Raw genomic sequence first — 24,412 nt, 5'->3', positions numbered from 1 at the left:
CTAAGTGATAAAAATATGACAAGGTGAAAACTGTGCTAATAATTTAAGCTAATATTTCTCGTTTCTATTAAACTGTTAAAACTACAGATAATCCTTAGGGTATTTTCAGTAAACCCTGTTGCAGTTTCTAGCTAAAAAAACCACCTGAAACCAGCGTACAGAAAACGCCCGTGTAATTCAAGAGGAAGCACGGAAATTTTGGAAGCGATCAAGGTATAAACAAAAATATGAAATGGAAATGAGCATCCAAACCAGCAAAATATATTTAAGCAATATCACAAATACACAAAAAATAATCTATTTACAGATCTAAAATCAGTACATCCAGTAAAAATCCTCCCCCCCAAAAGTATTTATAAACAAGAAATTTAACCTAGTTACATTGTCTACTGCTGGCAACAGAGGGGCTTTACAGCTAGTATAGCATTAATTATGCCTTTGCAAAATAAAGGGAAAACTTAATAAAGGTGAAGGAATTGTTTCTGTGAAAAACTTGAACTGAAGGCTGGACAACAACAATCACAAGGCATACAAAGCACAAGGAACTGCAAACACTTAAGTCTGGTAGTGCAAAAAGGAAGAATGGCTTTTTTTCCCCCAGTACTTGTTCAGAGAAAAATACTACTGTGAATTTGCAATTCAAATTCCTTTTAAATACTTCAATTTGTAGGACTTAGTGCATTTGTACGTTTCAGCAAGGCTGATACTGTACAGAAGGTAAATGAAACACAGTCAACATAAAATTACTGCCGTGATATAAATTTATAGCAACCTTTATAACAAAATGTCTGAATATACAGTACAGAGACAAGCCCCTAAAAAACAGTTTAGATTTTCTCCATCCAGGCAATTCGTCGGCATGTTACCGCTAAAGAAAAGCAACTTGTAACTGATAGCACATGTAACATTCTTTGGAATTAGATTTACATTTCTCTTTCGGGTGTTGTCCCTGCCTTTCACGCAGGGAAGAGCAGAGGGATAACTTCTCGCTCCTCACTGGGATGAGGAGCTCCTGGTGTGTTGTCCCTCAGGGACACGCCTGGGGCTGGGCAGAGAGCGGTGGAGATGTGCCAGTGCCCGCAGCCGGAGAAAAACTCCACCTGGGAACAAGGGACACGGTAGGATGCATTGGTATTAGTCGGTGTAAAAGTAGGGAATTAACACTGTTGAATTCCTGAGGCTCATCATCCCACGCCCTGGGTTTTGTTGTGTTTGGAAACACACAGGACGGTTTCTTTGTCCAAAAAGGCCTAACAGTTTTGAACGGCTGTAAACATTTCTTTTAGTTTAAGTCAGCATTTTCACCATGCCTTTGCCATTTATAAAATAATAAAATCAAAAGCAGCTCATGTTAAACCTATTTCAAATTCAGAAAACTAGAGTCCTTTAATTGAGAAAACTGAAACAAATCTGTAAACACGGGATCAGTTTTACAAATAATCTTTTTGCTCTATTTTTAGCTGACTCCTTATCTAATTTTCAGTAAATTGATAAAGATCACCTGCTGTATCCTAGAGAAAATCCAACCATTTGATAAGTAAGCTGGAAACCGTTTAATAAACACAGGCAAAAGATCAGCACCAACTGCTGGGTTTGTTCCGCCCGGAGCCACAGAGCGGACCCTGCTCACAGCCCCAGGGCAGGTCAGGAGTCCCACACTTTTCCTATTCTCTTTGATGGAAAAAAAGAAAGATACAGATGACATCCATAAAAATGTAACAGTAGCGGGTACAGAGTAAGATTTACCCATGATAATTTGCAAGAAGTGTTATGGTTGATAATCAAAGCTTTTCCAAAACAGAAAGGACTAACTTGTGACTTCCAAATGTTCACAGGGTGACTATCGGGTATTACAGTGTTGCTTTATGGGGATTTTGTTAAAAATTTCCAGTGCTGAAGTCAGAACAGTTTATGATGCAATCAGATGAACTTTTACGGAAATAGCAGTCAAAATAACGGTGATTGTACAAACCAAATGATTGGCTTTATGCAATCTTTATACTCAAGGGTTGTTGATCAGAAATGGCTGAAAATTGACTTCTGCAGAGGAGGCAGTGCTGCTTTTCTGAGACCTGACGGATGCTCGTTCAGCCTAACTTCAAGTATCAAATTTGTGTGCTTGAATGAGTAGCTTATGTACTCAACCCAGGCTCCAGAGGACAACTTAGAACAGAAGTGCTCTAAAGTTATTCAGCAGACATAAGGGATTTGTTTGCTTGACCTCTGGCATATGAAAGAAAAAGCAAAACAAATCTAATACGCACAACCACAGGAAAATTCAACCTAAAACAGAGATCAAATGAGTCTTCCTCTGGAAATATTTATTTCTCTTTGTTAATGAGCAGTGGAGCAGTTCAGGTCACTAGTATGGGTTCAGGTGTTTAGCTTTCAGACATCTGAATTTAAATGAGATGACTCCTGCCTTAGGCTCCCACGTTAGGAACTTAAGTTGGATACCTGAAGTTAGACGGTGCAATTGGCCTCTGGCCTTACTGAGGACAGCCACCTCTCAAATCCCTGACAGAGCTGCAATCACAGCATTTACTTGGAGAAGACCCCATGGAACTGAATGGTGGTAGGATACCTCATCTCATTTCTTTATCCTCTTTTCACTTTATGGAAAGGGACAGAGAAAAGCAAAGTGGGGTGGGAGCGTGTGTCTTGCTGAAAAAAGTTGTGTAATACAAACCAATGAAGAAACTTAGTGGCTGTCACTTGCAAATCCTACAAAATCACCATTTTGAAGTTGGTGAGCTCAAATTACTTTGGCTATTGCAGATTTCATAATTTAATCACACATTTTATTTTCAGGAGTTACTAAAAGGTATCAAGTGTTAGCAGATTCTCTAACTTAGTTGGCTAAAAAGTTCAAATGGAATTAGAAAAAAACCTTGATGGCAAAGACTTAAAGAGCTCTTTTCAGTTCTTTAAATAAAAAAATTAATAAGTTATATTTTAGACAAATATCAGCTAATACCTAACTTTTTAATAAAAATACCGATGGAAACAGAAAAAAGTAAACTCTAGGTGTACTGGATTGCACACACATAGGCAAACAACCCACTACAAATTGCACTGTCTTAGCCGATTAGTTGTTTCACTTCTCATTTTCTGCACTTGAGAAAACAAGACCAGAAAGCGATGCAGCTTCTCTGACTGAAAAGGAAAGGCGGGGGCAGGATTTCTAGACTCTTATCCAGCTTTGTAATTGGAAGGATTAAGATTAGGACCTTGTGGCTGGGAGAACAGAGTTAAGGAATACTCAGGATTTGCTCCTGTCCTAAGGGAATAATCTATTCTTTCTGAAAAACTTTGCTCGTGATTTTAACAGATAATGAATGCATTGCCCCAATCCTGTACTCAGCATTTTACAGAACCAAGGTCTTAGGCACAGCAAAGACTTCAAATAAACATGGAAGCAAGGCAACGCTTGTATTTCTATTTTTTATCTATGGATTATTTTCTTTCTTAAATTCCTGGGGTTTTGTTTCTTTTTTTCATCAGGGTAGCTTTTCAAAATACAAACTAGTAAGAGCCTGGAAAAGACAGAACCACCCTAACAGGTGAGGGAAAAACTCTCAGTGCACTTTTCACTCCATATATGAATTCACTACTGGGAATATTTACACACACACACACAAAAAAAAAAGATTACCAGCAAGTTATTGGAAAGTAAAACTGAAAGTTTTTAAAGCTGCACTTCAGCAAACATTGTCCAAGCAGCATCAGAACATTAGAGAGTTGTCCTATTTCCTTGTTTTCTGTGGCAAATTTCCACTGATGGCAGCAGAGAACTGAGGCAGGGGCTGAAGATGTAAAAGCAAATAAAACTAAAGATTCTTTGTAGCTACTTACCTACAATAGCTATTCATTCTCTTTTTTTTTTTTTGGCTCAGTGCTGTTTTATAATACCCTTGACCACACCATATAATTTCAAGGACATATAAATAGATTTGAGTATTAGCTTGGTTCCTTTCCTGTATTTGAACCTTATAGTGGATATAAATGGCAAACAAGCACGCTAGAATATTCACAGGGGCTGTTGTCCATCAAACTGGTGACTCTGAACAAAGGCTGCTTTAAGTAACACATATGAACACGTGAACTGTCTCCAAAACGCGTGGTCATATTAAATAAGTCTCTTACATATGTACATACAGACCAGTAATAAAACTCAAATATCATAGTCCTACCCTCTTCTGTTTAAGATCGCAGTTTCTAACTGTTGCATATACTGTAGCTGCTCAAAGAGCTGAAAAAAGTGAGTGTAGCAGACTTTTTCAGAGAAAAATAGTCATATAAAAAGTTGTAAGTACCGTAAAGTGAGAACGTTCCCAAAGCTCTCACTTAATTTCCTCTTTGGTTCCTAATTAGGATTTGACAAGTTTGAAACCCTGTCCTGTGTCCAGCACTGCGGGAAGAAACCAACTCATTTTCAATCTTTTCAAGCACCTAAAGCACGCTTTACAGACCCAGAACAGATTGAGACCACAAAACCAGTTTGCCAAATGTACTAATGGATAGGTGATACGTGGGAAGTATATCATCCAGTGCTTGGCAACATCGCTCCCCGTTGGCAAATGCAAAGTGTAGTCGCTCCAGTGTTTTGACACACCATACACTGCTTTCACCGTACGGCCCTTTTCAGACCAGCTGATGTTGCTGTCAGGATTACAGTTGTACTCAACCCATTGCCTGGTGAAGTCACCGAGCTGTGGAGGGTCTGCTTCCTCAATGTCTACGACTCTGGCCATTTCTGCTCCTTGCACGGCAACATACTGGTCATTTACTTTTCTTACTTCTTTAACCCAAGGCTGAGAGTTCTCACAGTCTAAAACGATGATGAGTCGAGAACAAAAAGTGCCATTCTTTTCTCTCCACCACTCCAGAAGTGTGTCAAGTCGTAAAGCATCACCTCCTGCCACAAGGAAAAAATATTTAAGATTAGCAGGAAGAAACAGAAACCTCTGTAGAATTTTGACTGTGGGTTCCAAGAATCCCTTATTTTAACCACCTGGACAGAGATAACGGCAATTTTCAACTGATCCTCCCTGCTTATAGATGTTGCAGATCTCCAGAGAGATATTAACTGATTCCACCTGACTTGCTGTGGCAGATGAAGCCTTTAACTCACTCTTGATTAAAAAAAACAAAACCAAACACCAAAACCAACGAACCAACCAACAAAAAATAAAATAAAAATAATTCTCTCAGAGGTGAAAGAAACTACAGCCTTCTGAAGAAATCTGGAAATAGCTAAACAAGGGAAGAAAACCTGAAATAGAGTTTATTTGGTATTAAATTCTCAATAATTCTAATGGAAAAAAACCACTTCTTTTAATATGTTTTTATTAATATTAAAAAGGACTCCTCTTTTAAGGAAAAGAGAGGACTTTGGAACACAACACATGCTAACAGTTTGAAGCAAAATGAGAAAGCCACCTACAGGCATAACCATCGCTTTAGCTTGAAAAAATCATGTGACCAGAAACGAAGAGATTCACTCTATAGACACAGTTGTCTTCAGAGCTCTAAGAAAATTAAAATTGGTACGGATTCACAACTCAATGAAACAAAAATCTCACAGGAATTTGTCCACAATATTTATTTCCTATCAGCTCAGAAAACACTTGCAACTACAGTGTCCAACTTCTCATGTTCCGTCTCAGCTCTCGCTCCAACAATGCTTTAAAAGAGCAGATTGCAATTAAACCAAGTTACCCGTAGCGGGGAGGATTTCTGCTTATGTGTAATGGATAGCGCAGGATGTACGTAGCTTTGAAAAGCAGACTACTTACTCAAGTGCCTTGTGAACAAGTGAATAAATCTCGACTGACTCCATAGTGACTGTTAATGCGAAGAACTGATATGGCTAGATGTTGGCATGTTGGAGCTATGATACAGATTTACAACAAAAACAGTCTAGTTTGAAAATGTCAACTTTAAAAAGAAACGAAGACTTTTATGAGAAAGGTAGAAAAATGTGATTTAAAATAACTGCATTTTAATTCCATAGTGATTGTAATTGTGGAATATAAGTATATTTAGCAGTGTTTAAAATCCCATTAGTAGGAATTTAACTGCACAGATGAACCTTAAACAGAATCGCTGCATATTTCAGCACTTACATTTCTACCTGCAAGGGGTGACAAAAAAGTGCTTCAAATTAATAGCTCAGAGTTAAAGCTTTGAGCATGCTATCTGTTAAAGTAAAAGCAAAATTACTTTCTGAAAAAAAAAAAAAAGCAAACCTGAAAAATTTAGTACCGAAGAAAATCTTAATATACAAATCTACAGTAATGACTTGTCTTGGTACATGATCCCCAAATTGCTGAAGTTATTTACAAGCAGAGACTTATATAGAAGCTATTTCCCTTTTCTAGATAAGCCTTCTGTGTCAATTAGCAATAAAAAAATTCTTTATTTGTTTGTGTTTTAAAGGCTGATAAATAAACTTTATTGCAATATAACTACAAAGGGCTGCAGGTGATTTCAAAACAGTACTGGATAGTTGCGCCCGAAGAAAACCATCTCATCCTTCATACGCACACGCAAACACTTGCTCAGCTTCTAGCCCTACTAACCTCAAACACATGGAGACATTGGCCAGTGCAAGATTTAGGCACCAAGCTGTGTAAGAAATCCATGTGTCTGGCCACGACTGGCTCTTTGGCAGGTTTCGCAGGCAGCTAAGCCGACAGTTTCAGCCACAGAGACAAAAGCTTCATTAGCCCAGCTCTTGCCTTTGCCTTTGCTCAGAGAACATGACCTCCCAGGTCGTTTGACTGCTCATACCTTATGCATGACTAGTTAACAGTTTCTTTTATACACCACTGTGTTACATCTCAGCTTCCCATGACAGAGAAACATCATTAGTGAACTAATAAATCCAGTAAGCCTCCTTTAAAAGATGCCATTACAAAGTGAAGACTACATTGCTACTGCTGTGTCACATCATGGCATAAGCCGGCAGTGAGACATTACTTTTTCTATTAGATCCGAATGTTGTATTTCATTGTTGCCATCTCGCTTCATTCTCTCCAGAGGTCAGAGCATGGTGCACATTCAATACTGGAGCTGATGACCAAATGTTCCATCTGGCACAAAATGCCACTGTCAAAGACATGCGGTACAATTACACAATCAAACAGGCTTCACCTTTTCAGTTTATACTCCAAGTTACATCCAGGAGCAGTGCTATCTGGAAGGAGTATCAGGTTGCACTCCATGATTTATCTAAAATTAATCACAAAAAAGGATGCAAGACCTGTGACAGCTGCCTGTTCCTCTCCTTTATGTGACTATACATATCTCCAAGTAGAAGCTGAAGATATGCTTAGATAGAGAACTGAAAAAGAGCTTTGTGAGAAAGCTGAACACCTCTGCCTTTATATACTATATCTTTTAGCACAGAGACTTTCTTTTTATTTTAACGGTTACCTTAGCCCTTATCCTAAAAGTGAAGACAGAGTTTAATTTAGGCTACATCTACCTCAACAGATATAGAGAGGCCTGACCTCCTCTGTCATGCTCCAGGCTGGCCAGATGTAAGCCAGGACTGGGCTGAAAACTGTCCAGTTTTTGCAGCAACATTTTGCTCTATACATGCTAGAAAGCTAACGGTGTCTATGGTGCTGGCTGGAGCACGGGTGGGAGGCAGAGTCTTGCTGCCAGTCTGCTCCACACAACGTGTGGACACGCTCAGCAATTGCATGGAGCGGCAGCCGCTCTTATGGACAAACCACCCTCTTCTCGGAGAAGTCATTCAGCCCCCCTGGTGTACAATGTGGTACATCACTCGCACTAAGCTCAGAATACAGCTATGTCTTTTTAAAATCACCGATATAGATGAAGCCTTTGAGAAAAAATACACCTTGCTCTTCAGCAGGTCTAACAGTTCAGGCACAGAGTCAGCAGGTCTAACAGTTCAGGCACGGAGTCACACCAAAGCAGGAAAGCAGCCTCCAGATGAAAGCTGACCCGTACCTGAACGTCTCAGCATGACCACACGCAAAGCTAACATCTGTCTGCGCTGCTGAAGAGCACATGCCACTAGAGAGAGACTCTTGACAAACAGCCAGGAGCTCGCAGGCAGAGTGCTTAAATCCAAGAGAATTAATTCTGTCCCAGGAACAAAAGAAGTTGCATATTTTCAATATATTTACTGCAAGATTCACTTTTTGCACACAGCAACCTCAGGCGGCCAGCTCCATGCAACAGGAGAGCAAGGCTAAACCTAGCAATGATTTGAAAACTTCGTTAGGTTTACCAAAGAATACAGTTGAGATAGGACTGCCCATTATAAAGAGGCCAAAAACAGGCCAAGAAAAGGGGAAATGGTGAAGTCAATGCCAAGCATATGACAAGGCATTAAATCGGGCCTTTATATAGGGGGTTTGTAGTCTTGAGGCTACGCTGCGCCCACAGTCACTCCCAAACTCTAGGATGTCAGCAAACCAGATCTGTTTTCACAATACAAGGTTTGCTATATGCTTGAAGACCTGCTTTTCTAGTGTGGATTGTATACCTGCCTCCTATTTCTTTGATTGATTCTTTTACAAAAAAAAACAGGGCACATCTTAAGGACATGAAATGCAGTCCTTCATGACAGCCTAACTGACACAGTGACACACAACATTGCATAATTCACTCTGCCATGTCCAGGGAATGAGAAGAGATTATTCTTGTTCATTATACTGAACAAATATTCCTCAAAATACAGGGGAATTCTATCTTTAGAGCAGGAGGGGATCATTTCCACTTTACTTTTCTGGAAAAAAAAAAAAAAGTGATCTTTAAAGTGAAGTTGTTGACTTCTAAGGGGAATATGAAATCACGTTTTTGCTCTCTTCCTTCCCTATCAGGAGCTTGTATAAACCTGTTCGCCAAAGACTGGTGGTTCTTTGCCATTCTGGACTATCAGATAATAAATGTGATCAAAACCTCAAAGTTTTGCAATACAGTATGATTTTTTAAAGAAAGAATTATTTGATTTGGAAAGCTTATCAATACCAAAATTATTACTAAAAAAATTTCCTGAACCGTTACCTGCCAGTGCCCATTCACCAGTGCCATGTGAGTGTCCACTGTAGTATAAAATGTAGGTATCGTGTCTGGGTCCATCTGCTGTCCGAAGTTCAAGAAAAGACTTGATCTTGGAGTGAAGGGTATCAAAGGTCAGTCCGCTCGTAGAGTAATCACAACCATACGTCTCAATCATGTGATATGCAAAAAATCTTTGGATGGCATTAAGCATGCCAGTAGACCTTAGATTTAACTCTTGTACATGCTCAGGTGGAAGAAGAGTTGGCTGGCCATCGGGACTAAAGAAAAGAAAAACAGCTTATGATTATGATTTGTAATTATTTCATGCTTAGTGGACTTTTAGCAGTTGGTGATTTTTTTTTTCACCCTGTGCATATTTTCTCTGCTATGTAGTAGCACTGTTTTAAATTCAAATAGACTTGATATTTACAGTTTATAAACAATTCAAAATACTGTATTTGAGCGAGGGACCACAATCTCCCCCTTCCTTCTGTCACACTTCTTCACTTCAAAGGGTACTCCTTACACAGCCCCATGCCATTCTGGCAGCTGAGACAGAGGGAGAGTGAGAGGAGCCGTGATGTGAACATGGTGGGCTTCAACGATTTCATTAAGTCCCACTGAAATAGGACTGCCTTCACACAGACGTTTGTTCACACACAACTGGAAAGAAATGCAGGGGGAATGAGTGCTAGTCTGCGCAAAATATCATGCAAACTGGTTTCCAATGATAGACTAAAGGGAAATCCAAGTACACATATTGCTCAGATATTCTGAATTATTTTCTCTCTGTTCCAAACTAGCTGTTATTTAATACAGTACTCACACAAGTACAGTAATTCTTACTTGTGTGTGCTGTTCAGATGCCGATCTTTCAGCATCAGAAGTATGTTTCAGATGGTATTCCCTTATAAAATTAAAGTTCTAAGAAAATTACAAACTAGACCTGGAACAAACCATGTACATATAGATATGTGTGTATGTGCATATGAATGTGCATATATAACAAAAGAGCCCCTGGGTTCCCTGGGCAATGGACAGATTTTATGGATGAAAATACGGAGATGGTCTTACTCTCCTAAAAGAAAACACGACTTCTGTTTTTTATACATATTTCTGTCTGTATATATGTATGTATTCTTCATGTATTTGGTTTGCAAGTCAGTGTGTAAAGCTACCTGCTTTCTTTTTTGGTCTTGCTAATTAAATTTCACACCTTCTCACTTGTCTAGTGTCTTCACGAAGGCTAACGTTCCACTACTACAATTATATTGAATCATTACTGTTTGTCTTAGCAAGTGAAGACTGGGCCCATTACTGAAACAGTCAGACTTTATTAATACAGTTTAGTTCTGTCAGGTCCTAAACAGTTGCTCAAGAGTATCTCATTCACTCAGAAATTAGAGAACACTGGCAGAGCTAGAATAACATAATACAATAAAAGAATTAAATTATTGCCATGGAAACAAAAATAATTTATTTCTATTGTAATGTAAATTTGGAAAATGTATTGTTTTAATCCCTAACAATAACTGACTACATGGACTTTTTTTTAAAAGAGTGCACAGCTGAAGATTGTAGATTGAAGCTCAGAAAATTTGTTAAGAGACAGTGATCTAAGATCAGCACACTAGCTTCTGTTTTTTTGCCCATTATTTTCTTTTCCCTGTCCACTGAATCCATTACACATACTGCAAGCTGGGCAGTTTTCATAAATTGGGCAGTTCTATTTTTAAGCCTTTCATTTCAACTTACCACTTTGCTTCTCTTGTAACTCACATGGATAACTTACATAGCTCTTGTTTTATTGTTTAGCAAAAAAAGGTGTACACACAATTTTAATTATACAGCTAAAGTGGCATTCGTAAGTTTAAAGCTTCTAAGAAAAGCACCCAAATGGGCAAATAATAATAGTACAATCCCTCCACCCCTAAGCATTTATCATATGGTAACATTTATATTGCATGAAAAATCAGCTGTAAATTCACAATACCAATAACTGACATGTAGTCCACTCGCAAATCTAATTTTAATGTCTTTTAAATGTAGACACCATCTCATTTAATAGAATTCAAAATTGTTTTAAACTGATTTGTCTGGTTTATTAAATCTCCTGTTATAAAATATCTGCACTCAGTCAAATGCCCCAATCCTCCTTTGCGTGAGATATAGACTGTGGAATGTGCTTATGCACGATTGGTGCGTAAAGCATTCATTGGTTTTCCAAAAGCAAATTAGATACATATAAAATGGTGGAGTGATTCATTCCTTTTGGAAGGTAAGGAAAAGGAAAAATACACTATTTGCCTATTATTTAAATTTGTATGTAATTATTGAAAAATACAAGCAACAGCACTGCATTGCCTCTACAAGCTAACAGTACACTTAACAGTACCATGAAGTTGCAATACACAGTAACTATACCTGCAAAAGTTGGTGGGAATCACGACGGCATACCCAACACACGTTCCTCCCAAGCAGTTTCCCAGCTCATGGAAAAGGCCATGAGCCATGGATTCCAGAGGTAAAACGATGAGAAATGCACTCATGAAGATCCCATTGGTTGGCTAAAAAAGAAAACAGACAGATTTAGGTATTGCATGAAAAATCCTTCCTATCTGTTGGTCATGGTTTTATGAATAATTCCCTGTGTTTAATCAAATCAATTTAATCAATTGGGTCCTGAAACATGCAAGTTATCATACATAATGTATACTTATTTTTCCACATGTTACACGGTGAAGTACTCTAAAGACAAATGAAAGGCCAATTTAGGGGTCTGTATAGAAGGTAGCTGGTAAGCAGGGATCACTCTTCTGAAAGGAGTGCATCCGAAAACACGAACAGCACATGAATACGTTTAAAAGCCCTGATAACAGCTTAGCTTTACCCATTTAAGCAGGAAAATCAAATGCCACAAAATTATTTATGGGCGTAAAGGAAGTGTATCTGTAAATATCTGCAGGATCAGGCCTTAATCAGTAAGCACAACACAGAATATTATATACCTAGCATCAGACGATAGCATACTATGCTGCATGATTAAAAATATAGATTTAATTATTCCTGCTTTTTCATACCGGAGTTTTTAAAATATTCTTCGTGGAATACTACGTATCACACAAAAGATGACTTGTGAGAAAATTTATGAACATTATTGGAATTAAAAAGACAATTCTTTATCAGCTAAATAAACATCAGATGAGAAGAGACATCCACTACACGACTTTGTAGCCTTCGCACAGCTTTGTGCTTTGTCTATTGAGCTTTCCTGTTTTGTACGTAAAAAGCAGTTTTGAAAAAGATTACACTCACTGATACATAGATGATTTCTGTGAAAAAGTGAGTTTCAAAAGTCAAGTCTCAAGCCCTAGTACTAGCAAAACAAGAATGGACTTCTGAAATGCCACCTGTCAGCGACAGGCAGAACAGACAGAGATTCATTTTAATTATTTTAACACGATGTGACTGGGTTTAATGAGGCATTAAATGCTTTAGGAAAGGTAGAAACAGTATTGTAATGTATAATTAACCAAGAACTTTAATATCCATGGTGCAGTTATTAAACATTGAAGTTTGTTATGCAGCAAATGAAATAAATTCCCAGCTATGGATTTATGTCTTGAGAAGAGTCCTGTGGCCTCTGACCACATCTATATTTTATTTGCCTTCTTTGCATGAAACTACAATATTAATGTTTTTTAAAAATCTGGATATTGCCTTATTGTTTAACACTCAGTGATTTGATGTAGACTGGTAGTTCAACTTAACACATAGACAAAGGTAAATAACTCAACTATATTCAGTTTTTAAACAGGTAAACACTGCACAACTTAATCCGAAAGAATAGCTTTACCCATCTAATGTGCTTCCTGCCCTAAGGAAGAATACCCTTTGCCATTATACTTCTGACAGAAGAATTCCACCTATGTGTGCTTGAAATGGTGACAGCAATATTTTTAACCACAAATAAACACCAGAATATGATACTGACTGATAACTAGCTGATAGCAGTATTAACTGATAGCACTATTCTCAAATAACTGGTAACTGTTAACTGATAGCATTATTCTCAAATTCCAACATCTGAAACCACTATAAAACTATATACAGCTCCTATTATGCTTCATGCAATTCTTGACAAATGAAAAGTTTATTTATTTAGCTTCTAGCTCTCAAGGGCATGAAGACGTGACATTGAGGAGACATCAAATCCAGTTCCAGAAGAACCACCAAGAGCTTCCCTTTACCCACAGCCCTGCACACCTTATCATAAAAATGCAATTAATACACTTATTGACTTGCTAACATTCAAGCTAGAAAACTGGTTCGGATATAACAAGTCCATCAACAGGTGATAATGGTAGTGTTAATACTGCAATCCGATTTCACGTGGTATAACGTAATTTGACGTTTTGTGCTGATAATTTGAATCTACAAGGAGCAATGTGTGCCTATGAAGCACACATACATAATAATAGGAGATTCACAATCACTTTTATGTACATCATTTTCCTAGCCATCTCAGGGGGTACTCTGCATCACTCCAGATGCATGCTTTCCCCTGCCTGAGTCATGCCTACACTCAGAGGGACAGGATCAACGAGTGAGCGAGCGGATGGAATGTATTGAGGACAAGTGCAGAGAAGCATTCACACAGTGCAGTCTTGAGTTTTGTGTCAGAGAACAAGGATGTTCAGAATTAATTTTCCCCAAATCCATACAATTACCTGAAATCACCAGAAGACAAGAAAGCTTAAAACAGTGTAACAGTTATAGTGCAACCTCAGCTTGTTTTGTTGTTAATAAGGAAAAAAGAATCCTGTAATTAAGACAATACAATTTTTGTTTCAAATGTATCAGCAGATATTGCTCATTTTTGTGCCTCAGTTTTCAAAATGCACTCTGAAAAGGACTCAGAGCGGCAGCAATAAAAACTTACAAAGATTTGGTTAATTTCTGTTCTATAGAAACCTTGTAAAATATACGACTTTGATGAAACAGTGGAGCTCTCTAGCTAAATTAGTTTCAAGATTTGGAGACTTACTTTTGCAACGGTAGATACCAGAAGGATAATTTGCTTTAAATTAAAAAAAAAAAAAAAAAAAAAAAAAGGGAAGACCCTGCAGAAACTGAAGTGCTTGTCTGGAAAAGCTTCTATTCATGATCGGTTAGTTAGAGGATTTTCTAAACCTTGGAAAGACTGAATGCGTGGATGAGGAAGTATTATAATGCATTTTTATGACAAATTCAGCTTTTCCATCATATATAAATACAAGTTTTCTTGGATCTTGTTAGAGCAAACGGCTCTTACATTGCATTAGTGTTTTGGTCCCAGTGAACATATTACAAAATAAAAACCACACTTGCCCATAAAAACTACAGCTATCATAATATCCTAAAGAATACTACTATATTATTACTTTATATAATTTTATTGTAAAAGTTTTCTTCCAACACACCATCTTGTTCTAAACACTCCCTGTGTTTTCTTAATCCCCTAAAACACGTGCAAGTTATTAAGCCTACAGAGTGTTCTGCAGTAACACAACTTGAGATCATCACAAAGATTAATAATTTCACCAAGCTTCTGACTGAGTCTGACTTCTAAAAAAAAAAATAAAAAATATTACATTTAATTGTTGAAATTACTGTGACTAATATGAAGATACTGGCAAGAAAATTTGTAAGTACGTATGAGATAAGGATCCTACAGAGAAACTGTATGGATCATCTCAGTGATCCATCTTGCTCTGTATCCTGCTTTTAGTTCGTACCAAGTATTAAAGGGGAATGGGAAATAGTATTATGAATCAACTCAGCTCCACCTGAAGGTTCAAATTAATCTTCATTTAGTGGCCATCTTACACTATGGATATGGATATTTTACATGTATAAACATCTATCTAATGCAAAGATGCTGGCACTTGCTGTCAGCATTTTTTCAGCAGTTTTGATTTAGAAGAAATGTATTGCTAACAAATATAAGAATGATTAATGATGATTACAGAAGCTCTTTAGTAAGATAATAAAGTATTTTAATTCAGGGCTGCAAAAAAATGACTGGTGGCATTTTAAAACATCTAACCAAAAGAACTTGAAATAGCAAAAACCAATATCTAATTAAGTTAGTAATTACTGTAAATCTGAAGATAGGTCCCTCTTTTAAGATAACAGCTAAGATGCCAGGTGGAGACTGTCAGTGCTTTACTAAATCCAAAAGATTTGATGACTGGTTCTTAATAGGGCAGATGGCCATCGATGCATAGGTGAAGCCAGAAAGGGATTTTGTTGTTTCATCTGTTCAAGCCATTTTCATTCTGTTTTCGCCTGCACTGGCGATCTCAGCTGCAGCACATCCCCGTACTCTCAGTGCTCACTGGTTCCAGACAGACTGCTCAAAAAGCAAACAGAAGACAGGCACCATCTGAGCAAACCCACAAAAAACATGAGAAGCCATTTAATCTCTTAGTCTTTGGAGTTTTTTTGCCTTTGTCTGTCTTCTTCTAAATTAATATTTAGGAAATACACAGTGTCATTTCAAATACACAGTTCTCATTTCAAATAATGTAGAAAAGGTAAAAAAATGTACTTGCCTCTGATGACTGACATGACAGATAATAAAAGATCGGTGAGATTTCACTAGTAGTATTATCTTTCTACTTTCTTTAGCTTTTCAAGCCACACTTATTGTTAAGTGCAACTGTTAAAGCACCAGAAGAATTCAGAGGTATTTTACAGCCAAGATATATAATTTTATACTCACAGATAGGACAACTCCAGTCCCAAGGAGTAAACCACTGTTGGAAGTGGAACCATTAACAATGGAACATTACTGACATGTGACTGACGAAAATAACAAGGAGGAAGAAAAGAACCCCAAACCCTCCCGCTAGTTTAAATTGGAAGCCAGTTACAAAGACCTACAGAAGAGCCCTACTGATTAAAACAGAAATAAATTACTAAACATATGTCAACTAAGATGATCACAGAATCACCGAATGGTTAAGGTTGGAAGGGGTCTCTGGAAATGGGCTGGCACAACCCTCTGCTCAAGCAGGGCCACCTAGGGTCGGCTGCTTGGGATTATATGTAACAGACCATCAACTTAGAAAGTTGAATAATATTCACCTATTTTATATATATATATAATTTTTATATATATTTTATAATTTTGTATATATTATATATATGGGGTTTTTATATATATATATATATATATATATATATATATATATATCTGCTTAGCTCCTCTGCAGTCATTCTGCAAAAACAAAGAAGTATATGCTCCACGATGGAGAAGGCTCAGTAGAAAACGGATAATGTGATAACTAATCTACAAATATTTGATGGATAGCTTATTCCAAATGAAAAGAAGATACGTTATTACGGGTAAAAAGAAGCTTCAAGACAAAATTTGCAGAGTTTCAATGTAAATCAACTAGCAGAAGAAACAGTCTTATAACAAGCTATTGAATGAAAGAATAGTCTCTGAAGAGCAATAAATAATCCATTACTTCTCACTATTAAAACAGCACTGGGAAAACCTAGAAAACAGTTTGCAGAAAACAGTCATCATGTTCACTGGCAGACAGATTTAATACATTACGTTTCCCATCCCTGACTCCTGTTTTAACCATGGGAAAGCCTGTGCTTTAGTCTACGTGCATTTGTGCCAGCAAAACCTGAAGTGGTTGTCAATTTAAAAGGACACTAAATGGCTTTCTGATTATTTTTTTTTATATAAAAATTTGATTTCTGAAATTATTGAGACTCTGACAGCAAGCTTAACACGTAAATCACATACTTTAGACTGACAATGAAGACTTTCTCTCTCTTGTCACCGGAGATCCCCATCATGACCTTGGGCCCTTGGAAGCGGTGGTGACAGGGAACTAAAGATGACCAGGCTGACAGAGAGGGGGAAAAAAAAAAAGCAGGAGTGGCATTGCTATTTGAGAAACTACAGAGAGAGGCCAGAGGATGCAGCAGGGCTGCCAGGGGAAAAAAGAAAAAGAATTAAACTGGACACGCAAAGCTTGAGGAGGACTGGATTAAAAATACAAGTCAGGAAGAAAAGCAGGGGAAAATGACAAAGACTGGATATTATTTGCATTCAAAAAAAGTTATTTAATCTGTGATGTTAACAAAAGTATGTGCAAGTAAATACAGATGTTACTTAGAAAACTTCTTACTATTCAGAAAATAAGCTTGTTTTTAGAGAAGTTAAAAAAAGTCACCATCTTTAATTTTCTTAAGGCACTGTAAATTGATCTTTCAAGAAACACCAACCACACCACAATAAATACTACAAAATCACTACCTCTCCCCAAAACAAGAAAATACTCATACATACAAAAGACTAACTTTTCTTCCATGAATAATTCGAGTTCAATATTACTCTCCGTTTAAGTACTCAAGCATATAATGAATACTATTATTTTACTAACCCATAAAATTCACTAAAAACAAGAATAATGTACTGAAAGTACTTCACTCCATTACTTTATCTGACTCTGACATAGTTCATTTTTCTCTTGGTAATATTAAACACAGGTCTTCCAGGGATAATAATTTTCTTTGGCCAGTAGTTCAGAAAAACTGGTACTGTTACCTTGGCATAGAGCACTTAACAAAATCTGATTTTATATTTCTGAGAAAAAGATTCCTCCAAACCTTTACAAGACCTTTGCTTGCAAATTCCAAGACTCCCATCTGCAAATTTTTCATCATTTTATTGGCTTCTGAAAGAAGTAATGGCCAAGTCATTTGCATGACTTCTGCTGGATCTTGTCCCATCCAAGAGCTTAATTATGGACAGGCACGTGAGTAATTGCTGAAATTAGTAAGTTGGTGCTAAGGAGTCTATTGATCTGACTGAAATTACTCACACAAATGTAAAGGCAGGTGCAGAACACTTTCCTGCAGATTTTGCAAGGAACATTCCAATGTATTCCTACTAACAAGTCAAGGTGTCTTTCCATTCCAGTTAAAGCAGGGATTATTCTCAGAAGCAGACCATGTCCCAGCTGAAACACGCCCCACTGAAAAGCTGTTACTCCATTTTTGTATGCAACCAGCTTTAACAAATTACTTTTATACTTCTCGTGCTTTCTGAGCTCATCCTTCAGTTTCAGACAGACCTGACAATTCTGCTCTTCACATTTAAAGCTTGATCTGCTGGAGAAAGATTCCGCTCTCAGGAGCCACAGATCTTCCCAAGCACATATTGAAGCACCAGGAATGGAGACTTTCAACCCATGGCTTATTACAAGGGGTAAGGTCCCTGTAAAGAAAAGTCTTTGGCATACAGGACTTCCAGCCTCAACAATTCTGCATGAGTCACGAAATACCGTGTGTGCAACAGTGAGTTAACTGACGCCACTTTAAAGGCCCTTACACAAAAGGAGATTTGATATTTTTCTGGCAATTTTAATCAAATAGGATACTTCTAGCCAACAATTAGCAGACAACTGTCTCTTTAGGTCTTGACCTTTCATACACTTGAGATTTATATGATGCGCAGATATTACAGCTTAAAAAAGCATATATAATGTGCTTGTAACAAAGTCTTCCATGATAGAGAACCCCTCTCACCACCCCATTTTTGGCTGTAACACACACAGCTGAGCTAGACTTTTTATATGCTTGGGCTAATTATTTACAGCTAACTGTTAGAAAAGTACCTTTCCAAGGCTCAGGTTTTTAGCCAATTCTATTTGTTATATAGGAGGTCAAATGTCAGACCAAAAAGGGATTTCAAGCCACCTCTCTTATCAAATGCAGTATCATTAAACAAGCTTTCAGTACATCTTCAGAGTTAGGAAAGGTATAAATAAAAAATGCTTCACCTTCCAGGTGGTACTTAACAGACTTCAGATATAATTAACACTTACTAAAACAACTACATAAATCCCAAACTGAAGTTGCAAAAACTGAAAACTGTTAATCTTACACATATAAAAAATGTTTAAACAACTTTAAAAAAGCAAACATTTTCAGGAACTGGTGACTGAGGAATACTTGGCATTGCTAAGAGAATGTAAGGAAAAAAAAAGGTTGAAAATTTAAGTAAAAAGAAATTCCGTAATATAAGAATGTAAGAGTGGCTGTATTAAGCTGCACCAAAGGTCTGTCTATAAGAATGTCTGGTCTCCAAAGAGGCCAAACGGATGCCTAGGAAAGACTGTAAAACAGACCAAGCATCTATGTTTCCTGAGTTCTCCAACCACTGGTGGTTCAAGGATTTCCTGAGCCAGACACAATTTCCATATAGTATATAAACCTCAGTGAATTTGTTTCCATTAACTTGCCCAGTTTCCTCCTGAGCCTCTGCAACCACTCGGTACGCACAGCCATGATGTGCCACGATAAACAGCTCCAGAGCCAACTCAGCTCTGTTTCAGGAACTATTCCCACCTCTCTGGCTCCAACCTGCTTCTTGACAAGTTGATTCCCCTCAACTTCTGCACTGGAACTGATCGTTTATTGTCTCTTACTGTTTACCTTCTCCCACATCACACATATTTTATATGTTCATCATATTCTCACTTAGTTTTCTCTTTTCCTGACTGAAGCATCTTTGTTTATTCATTCCCTCCACGTAAACTGCTTCGTGTCTATAATGCATTTTGTCGCCCTTCTCTGAACCTTCACTTGTTTTCTTATCTATAGGATGGCAAGTAAGAATTGCACAGTCATTCAAAATACAGAAGCTATGGATTTATACAGCAGCATAATGATACCCTCAGTCCTTTCCTAATAATTCCCAATATTTAATTTGCTTTTTTGACCACTGGTAAACACTAAGCTGATGTTTTCATGGAAAGGCATCTAACACAGCCCCATCTCTTTCTACCCCATAGTGATGTCACCAGCTTTCTTCTACAGTGAAGTTTTCTTAAAAACAAAACGAACCCAAACAAAACCCTGAAATCCCAGCCCACTAAGTATTTAGCAATAACTATTGCTTTTTAAAGAGGAAAGCTAGAGTATTCTCTAACAGTCTGATTTGCTGCCTTACTGTTACAATATGTATAAATCACTACAAGGAAAGTATATATTTAGCAGAGAAACTTGTTTGCTCCATTACGCTTGAATTTGTTAGACCTCCTGAAACAGCAGACTTAAAAATCCAGCAAAAGATTCTGAAGTAGAGTCTCAAGGTCTTGAATTCCCCCCTACAAAGAAGAATAATTGGGTTTTTTTTTCTAGAGGTTTCCTTAAAGAAACAAATGCTCTGCAAGAGTGTAAATTGTGTGCACATGCATCATTGCTTTCTTACTTCTAATTATTTTGAAACCTGACATTATCCAGAAAAATACAGAAAAGGCCACAGTTTCCTGCTATCACTATAATAAATGATACATCCATCTATTAAATTATATTCTGGACAGGTCTGATAAAGTATTTAATTTTCTGACAACAGATGAAATAGGCACAGTGATCTGCAAGGCAAACATCATAACATCTTCTGAAGTAGGAACTATTTTAGCTGGAGACAACCACATTCATAAACTTAACCTAATTGATTACTAGAAATACATGATGAAAGAAATAGAAATATAGTAAAAGAAATGTAAATGTAACTATCTACTAAAACTAAATGATGATTATTATAAAAACCTGAATTTCCAGACAAGTGAAAGTATTTGGTCTGATGCCTTTCACTTTTTGACACTAGAACTACTCCTTTTCCCACTTAATAGGCAAATACACAACCTGTCAGACAGAGGTGATGGGCAACAGTTTATCTTATTTACACACAGGACGCCAATAACAAACATTAAGATTTTAAATGCATTTCCAGTTTGCTTCTTGTGAACAGTTCTGCACAAGTCATTCCACAGCACTTCTTCAGAATTAGAGAAAATTATCAGACACATAACAGTTGCAGTTATTTTGGGGCAGCGGACGGAGACAGAAAAAAATTGCAAAGAATTATCAAAGTGAAGAGAAAAAAGTAACAAGATGGGTGTGAATTCAATCCTCCTTCTTACGGACACAGCTTGCAGGAATGTAGCAGTCCTCCTTCAGGAAGTGCCTGTGTGCTTTAAGCAGATGGATGGAAAAGAGAGGCCTTCTCCTGAGGAGTCTGTCCAAGGCTGGTGGTTGTAACTCCCTGCAGACAGGCTCTGGGTGCCACCAAAAGAAACCGCCTCTCTCCAGTGGTTATCCGGACAACTTACACACTTAAGTTGTTCTTACTGCTCTGTTAGGTGTAACGGGGTGGAGTGACTCCATCCAAGTAATTTTAAAACTATGCAATTATTAACTAACACGTCTCAGGATGTTAAAGGAGGAGGGCAAGGACAGAGAAATTAATAAGACTGTCTGATAGAGATGGTAAAAAAATTGCTTCTACTGACAAACAGTCATCTAGCATTTAAAAATTGAAGACTAGCATTTTGATAAAATCACACACCTCATAAGAGAAAGTACGGAAGTCAGCAATATTAGCATGCTGATATTCCATCTTTATTGTTTCTCCCAAACCACCTTCCCATTTCTTTTGGTGCATTAGAACCTTCACTTTCTGTAAATACAGTTTTGGGATTTTTCTTACCTACTTCTTTTTGGTTCTATTTCTTCCTTTTGTCCTTTCTGCAAGCTCACACACTATAGCAATGCATGCTGATACTTTTCCAAAGAAAGAGCAAAACTACCTAGACTTCCTTCCACACTTGCCTGTTAACTTCTAATGCTCTTCACGCAAAAAAGAACAAAACAAAACCCCAAACCAAAAATACCCAAACAAACAAAAAAAAAATCACAAAACCAAACCCATACCAAACAAAAAAACCCAACACACACAACCTCACACAATAATTGTAAATCTTCTTTTCCACCAAGTTCTGTAACACCTTGTATCCACAAGGTTATTTAATCTAAGAAAATCTGCAGGAATGAACTGGAAACACTAAGGAGAAGTTTCTGGAGACTGGATCTGCCATAAATAATACATAATTTTTATATATTATTATTATATATATGTCATTCATTTAAGAGATGCATGGGTAAAAAAATTATTGCCATCGATTTTTAGACAAGCTTAAAAACGAAAATAGACACGAAACTCACTTTTCACCCTACTGCAACTGTGACACCACACAATGTACTTAAACCTGAGCATTTTGAGAGAAACGTATGTTTTCTGCTAAAGAAAATATAACATAATTAAGAAATGGAAAGAAAAGTAAAAAAACACTGTGATTTTAAGAACTGGTCTTTCAGAGGACATATCCTGTGGTGCATAACTAGATTTGAAAATAAGACACTCAGAGCACGTGCCAACGATTTACTATTTTATCAGCTAACCTAACTCCACATTAATGGTTAAATGCAAAGCAAAATTATTGAAAATTATATTCTTAAAACATGAATTTTCCTTGATTCCATTGAAATAGTCCATAAGAAAAGCCCTCAATATAGTGAGTGTAACTAGGGTTCAACACAGTGATTTACTTTGAAAACAAGTTTTATGGCACAATAAATTCAAAAGCAAAATCATTTTGTTAAGTAGGCAAACTTAAAATACTTTGCACACTTCTTTTGCCCCTGGAAGCATTAACTCTTCCCATTCTGCCCACATAAAGAAGCTGGTATGTTCCAGTTGTCTTAACAGGCCACAGACAAAGCAGCACAAAGTGTTAAATTCGAAGAGCATGCTAGAGAAACCAAGGGTTCCAACTTCAAATTGCTGAGCCACAGCACACCATCAAATGTCACAGGAATTCTAAGGAGCCAACAATTCTCAGGAGCATTCTCAAGAGGGACATCAAGATAAAGAGATTATTATTTACCTGCCAAGAAACGGCTCCCAAAACAGCAGTTGCAACAAGGCTGAAAAATACTAGCTGTTCCGAAATTAAACAGAAGTGACGCATTCCTTTAGATGCCATAACTCTGTCAAGGCTGTTGTTTTCTGCACGGTGGGTATAGTATACCTTGTGACAGTCATTTAGTTTTGTGTGAAATCCCCACAGGGTTATAAAAAAAATGACATGACAGATCATCCAGAAAATTCCAAAAATAGAAAAACCAGGTATCACAAAATACCAGAGATCCAAATCACGTAGTTTAAAGGCTGCAAGAATGAAAAAGATTAGTTCAATGACTCCAACTGAGATGACAGAAAGCCTTCTGCAAATTTTACCACGGTACAAGTAGGGCTTCCATCGTTCAGTAACTGAGAGTCCACTGAAGTAAACGTCGAGAAGGGGATCTGAAATCAGGCAGCTGAAGAAACATGCCAAGGCAAATGGGTTTGTGGGGATTTGCAGTGATGGAAAAAAGAGTAAGGATGCAATGGCTCCAAAAATTGCCAGATTTGGAATTGCCAAAAAAGACTTCATACGTAAGTCGATAATCAACATGGCCAAAGCCATGACCAACAGAATAATACTCATAGATTTTTCTACCAGCATAGTCGTGCTGGCAATTGCAAATCCAACTAGCTCCAAAAATTCAACTGTTGTCAGCAGAGTCGGTCGATGATGGATGCAACCACAAATCCTCTCAACCAGAGCACATAATATCCTTAAAACAATGGCGGAGAGGAGCAAATATTTGGTAGCTTCTTCTTTCACATCCGTTTTGAAGGCAGAATTGTTAAGAAAACAGAGAAGGCCAAGCAAAAAACCAAACCAGAGATTGGAGAGACTCAAACTTGCTGTTTCCATTGAAAAATAGTAGTATAGTATGCTGGCAATTCCAAGAACAAAGAGCCCCAGAATAAATATTACCAAAATCAGTGCATCCGCAGTTTTTTCCCACCTGACGTAAAGGCCCATGCAAATGGCAACCAGTAGGTTGATTCTGGCAAGATAGCCAAGGTATCTGACGGAGGAGTGCATGTTCACTTCTCTGTTTGCTTCTTCTAGCCTTGTCATTGCTGCATAGAGACAATGACTAACACAGTAACGCAGTGACCTACACATGTAAACTGCAGTTAGGGGGTTTTACCCACTTGACTGAAAGTAAATATTTGGGTTTCATCCAATAAACACAATGCAGTCGCTGCCTTCTGTAATATCATTTCAGTAACAGTGGTCCAGAATCACCAAAGTCCTGGAAGAAAAATTAAAAAAGTTTTAATGGCAAATAATTCCTTCTAATCATATACAGCATGAACATGACACATCCTTTCTCACCAAAGAGTTTAACATCTAAACTAAAAAACACATAATAAAGACCAAGTAAATGTGTTGTTAAAGGTCATTCAAATTGGGGTCATTATTAAAACCAATATAAAATGGGTTCTGCGTAAATCTTATTTCATAATTTGAATAAGAGGAAAAGGTAAACCAAACCTGGCCTGTGCAGTGTTTCCACAAAACCCATCCATTAGGCACCTACATTAGATATC

At 37.4% G+C, this 24,412-nt stretch overlaps 1 protein-coding gene across 1 annotated transcript; it reads right to left on the bottom strand.

The window, feature by feature from the left end:
* Positions 1-239: 239 nt before the first annotated feature.
* TMEM168 (transmembrane protein 168) lies at positions 240-24,110 on the bottom strand. Its single transcript, XM_074605861.1, has 5 exons — positions 22,848-24,110; positions 11,470-11,612; positions 9,049-9,323; positions 4,317-4,918; positions 240-1,100 (listed from the first exon to the last, which is right to left on the bottom strand). Exons 1-4 carry the CDS (start codon positions 23,982-23,984, stop codon positions 4,371-4,373), a joined length of 2,103 nt encoding a protein of 700 aa, XP_074461962.1. The 5' UTR covers positions 23,985-24,110; the 3' UTR covers positions 240-1,100; positions 4,317-4,370.
* Positions 24,111-24,412: the final 302 nt, after the last annotated feature.

The sequence above is a fragment of the Larus michahellis genome, chromosome 1 (genome assembly GCF_964199755.1).
Source record: "Larus michahellis chromosome 1, bLarMic1.1, whole genome shotgun sequence".
NCBI lineage: Eukaryota > Metazoa > Chordata > Aves > Charadriiformes > Laridae > Larus > Larus michahellis.
The sequence above is the reverse complement of the archived record's forward strand: the minus strand, read 5'-3'. Positions and strand labels throughout refer to the sequence as shown.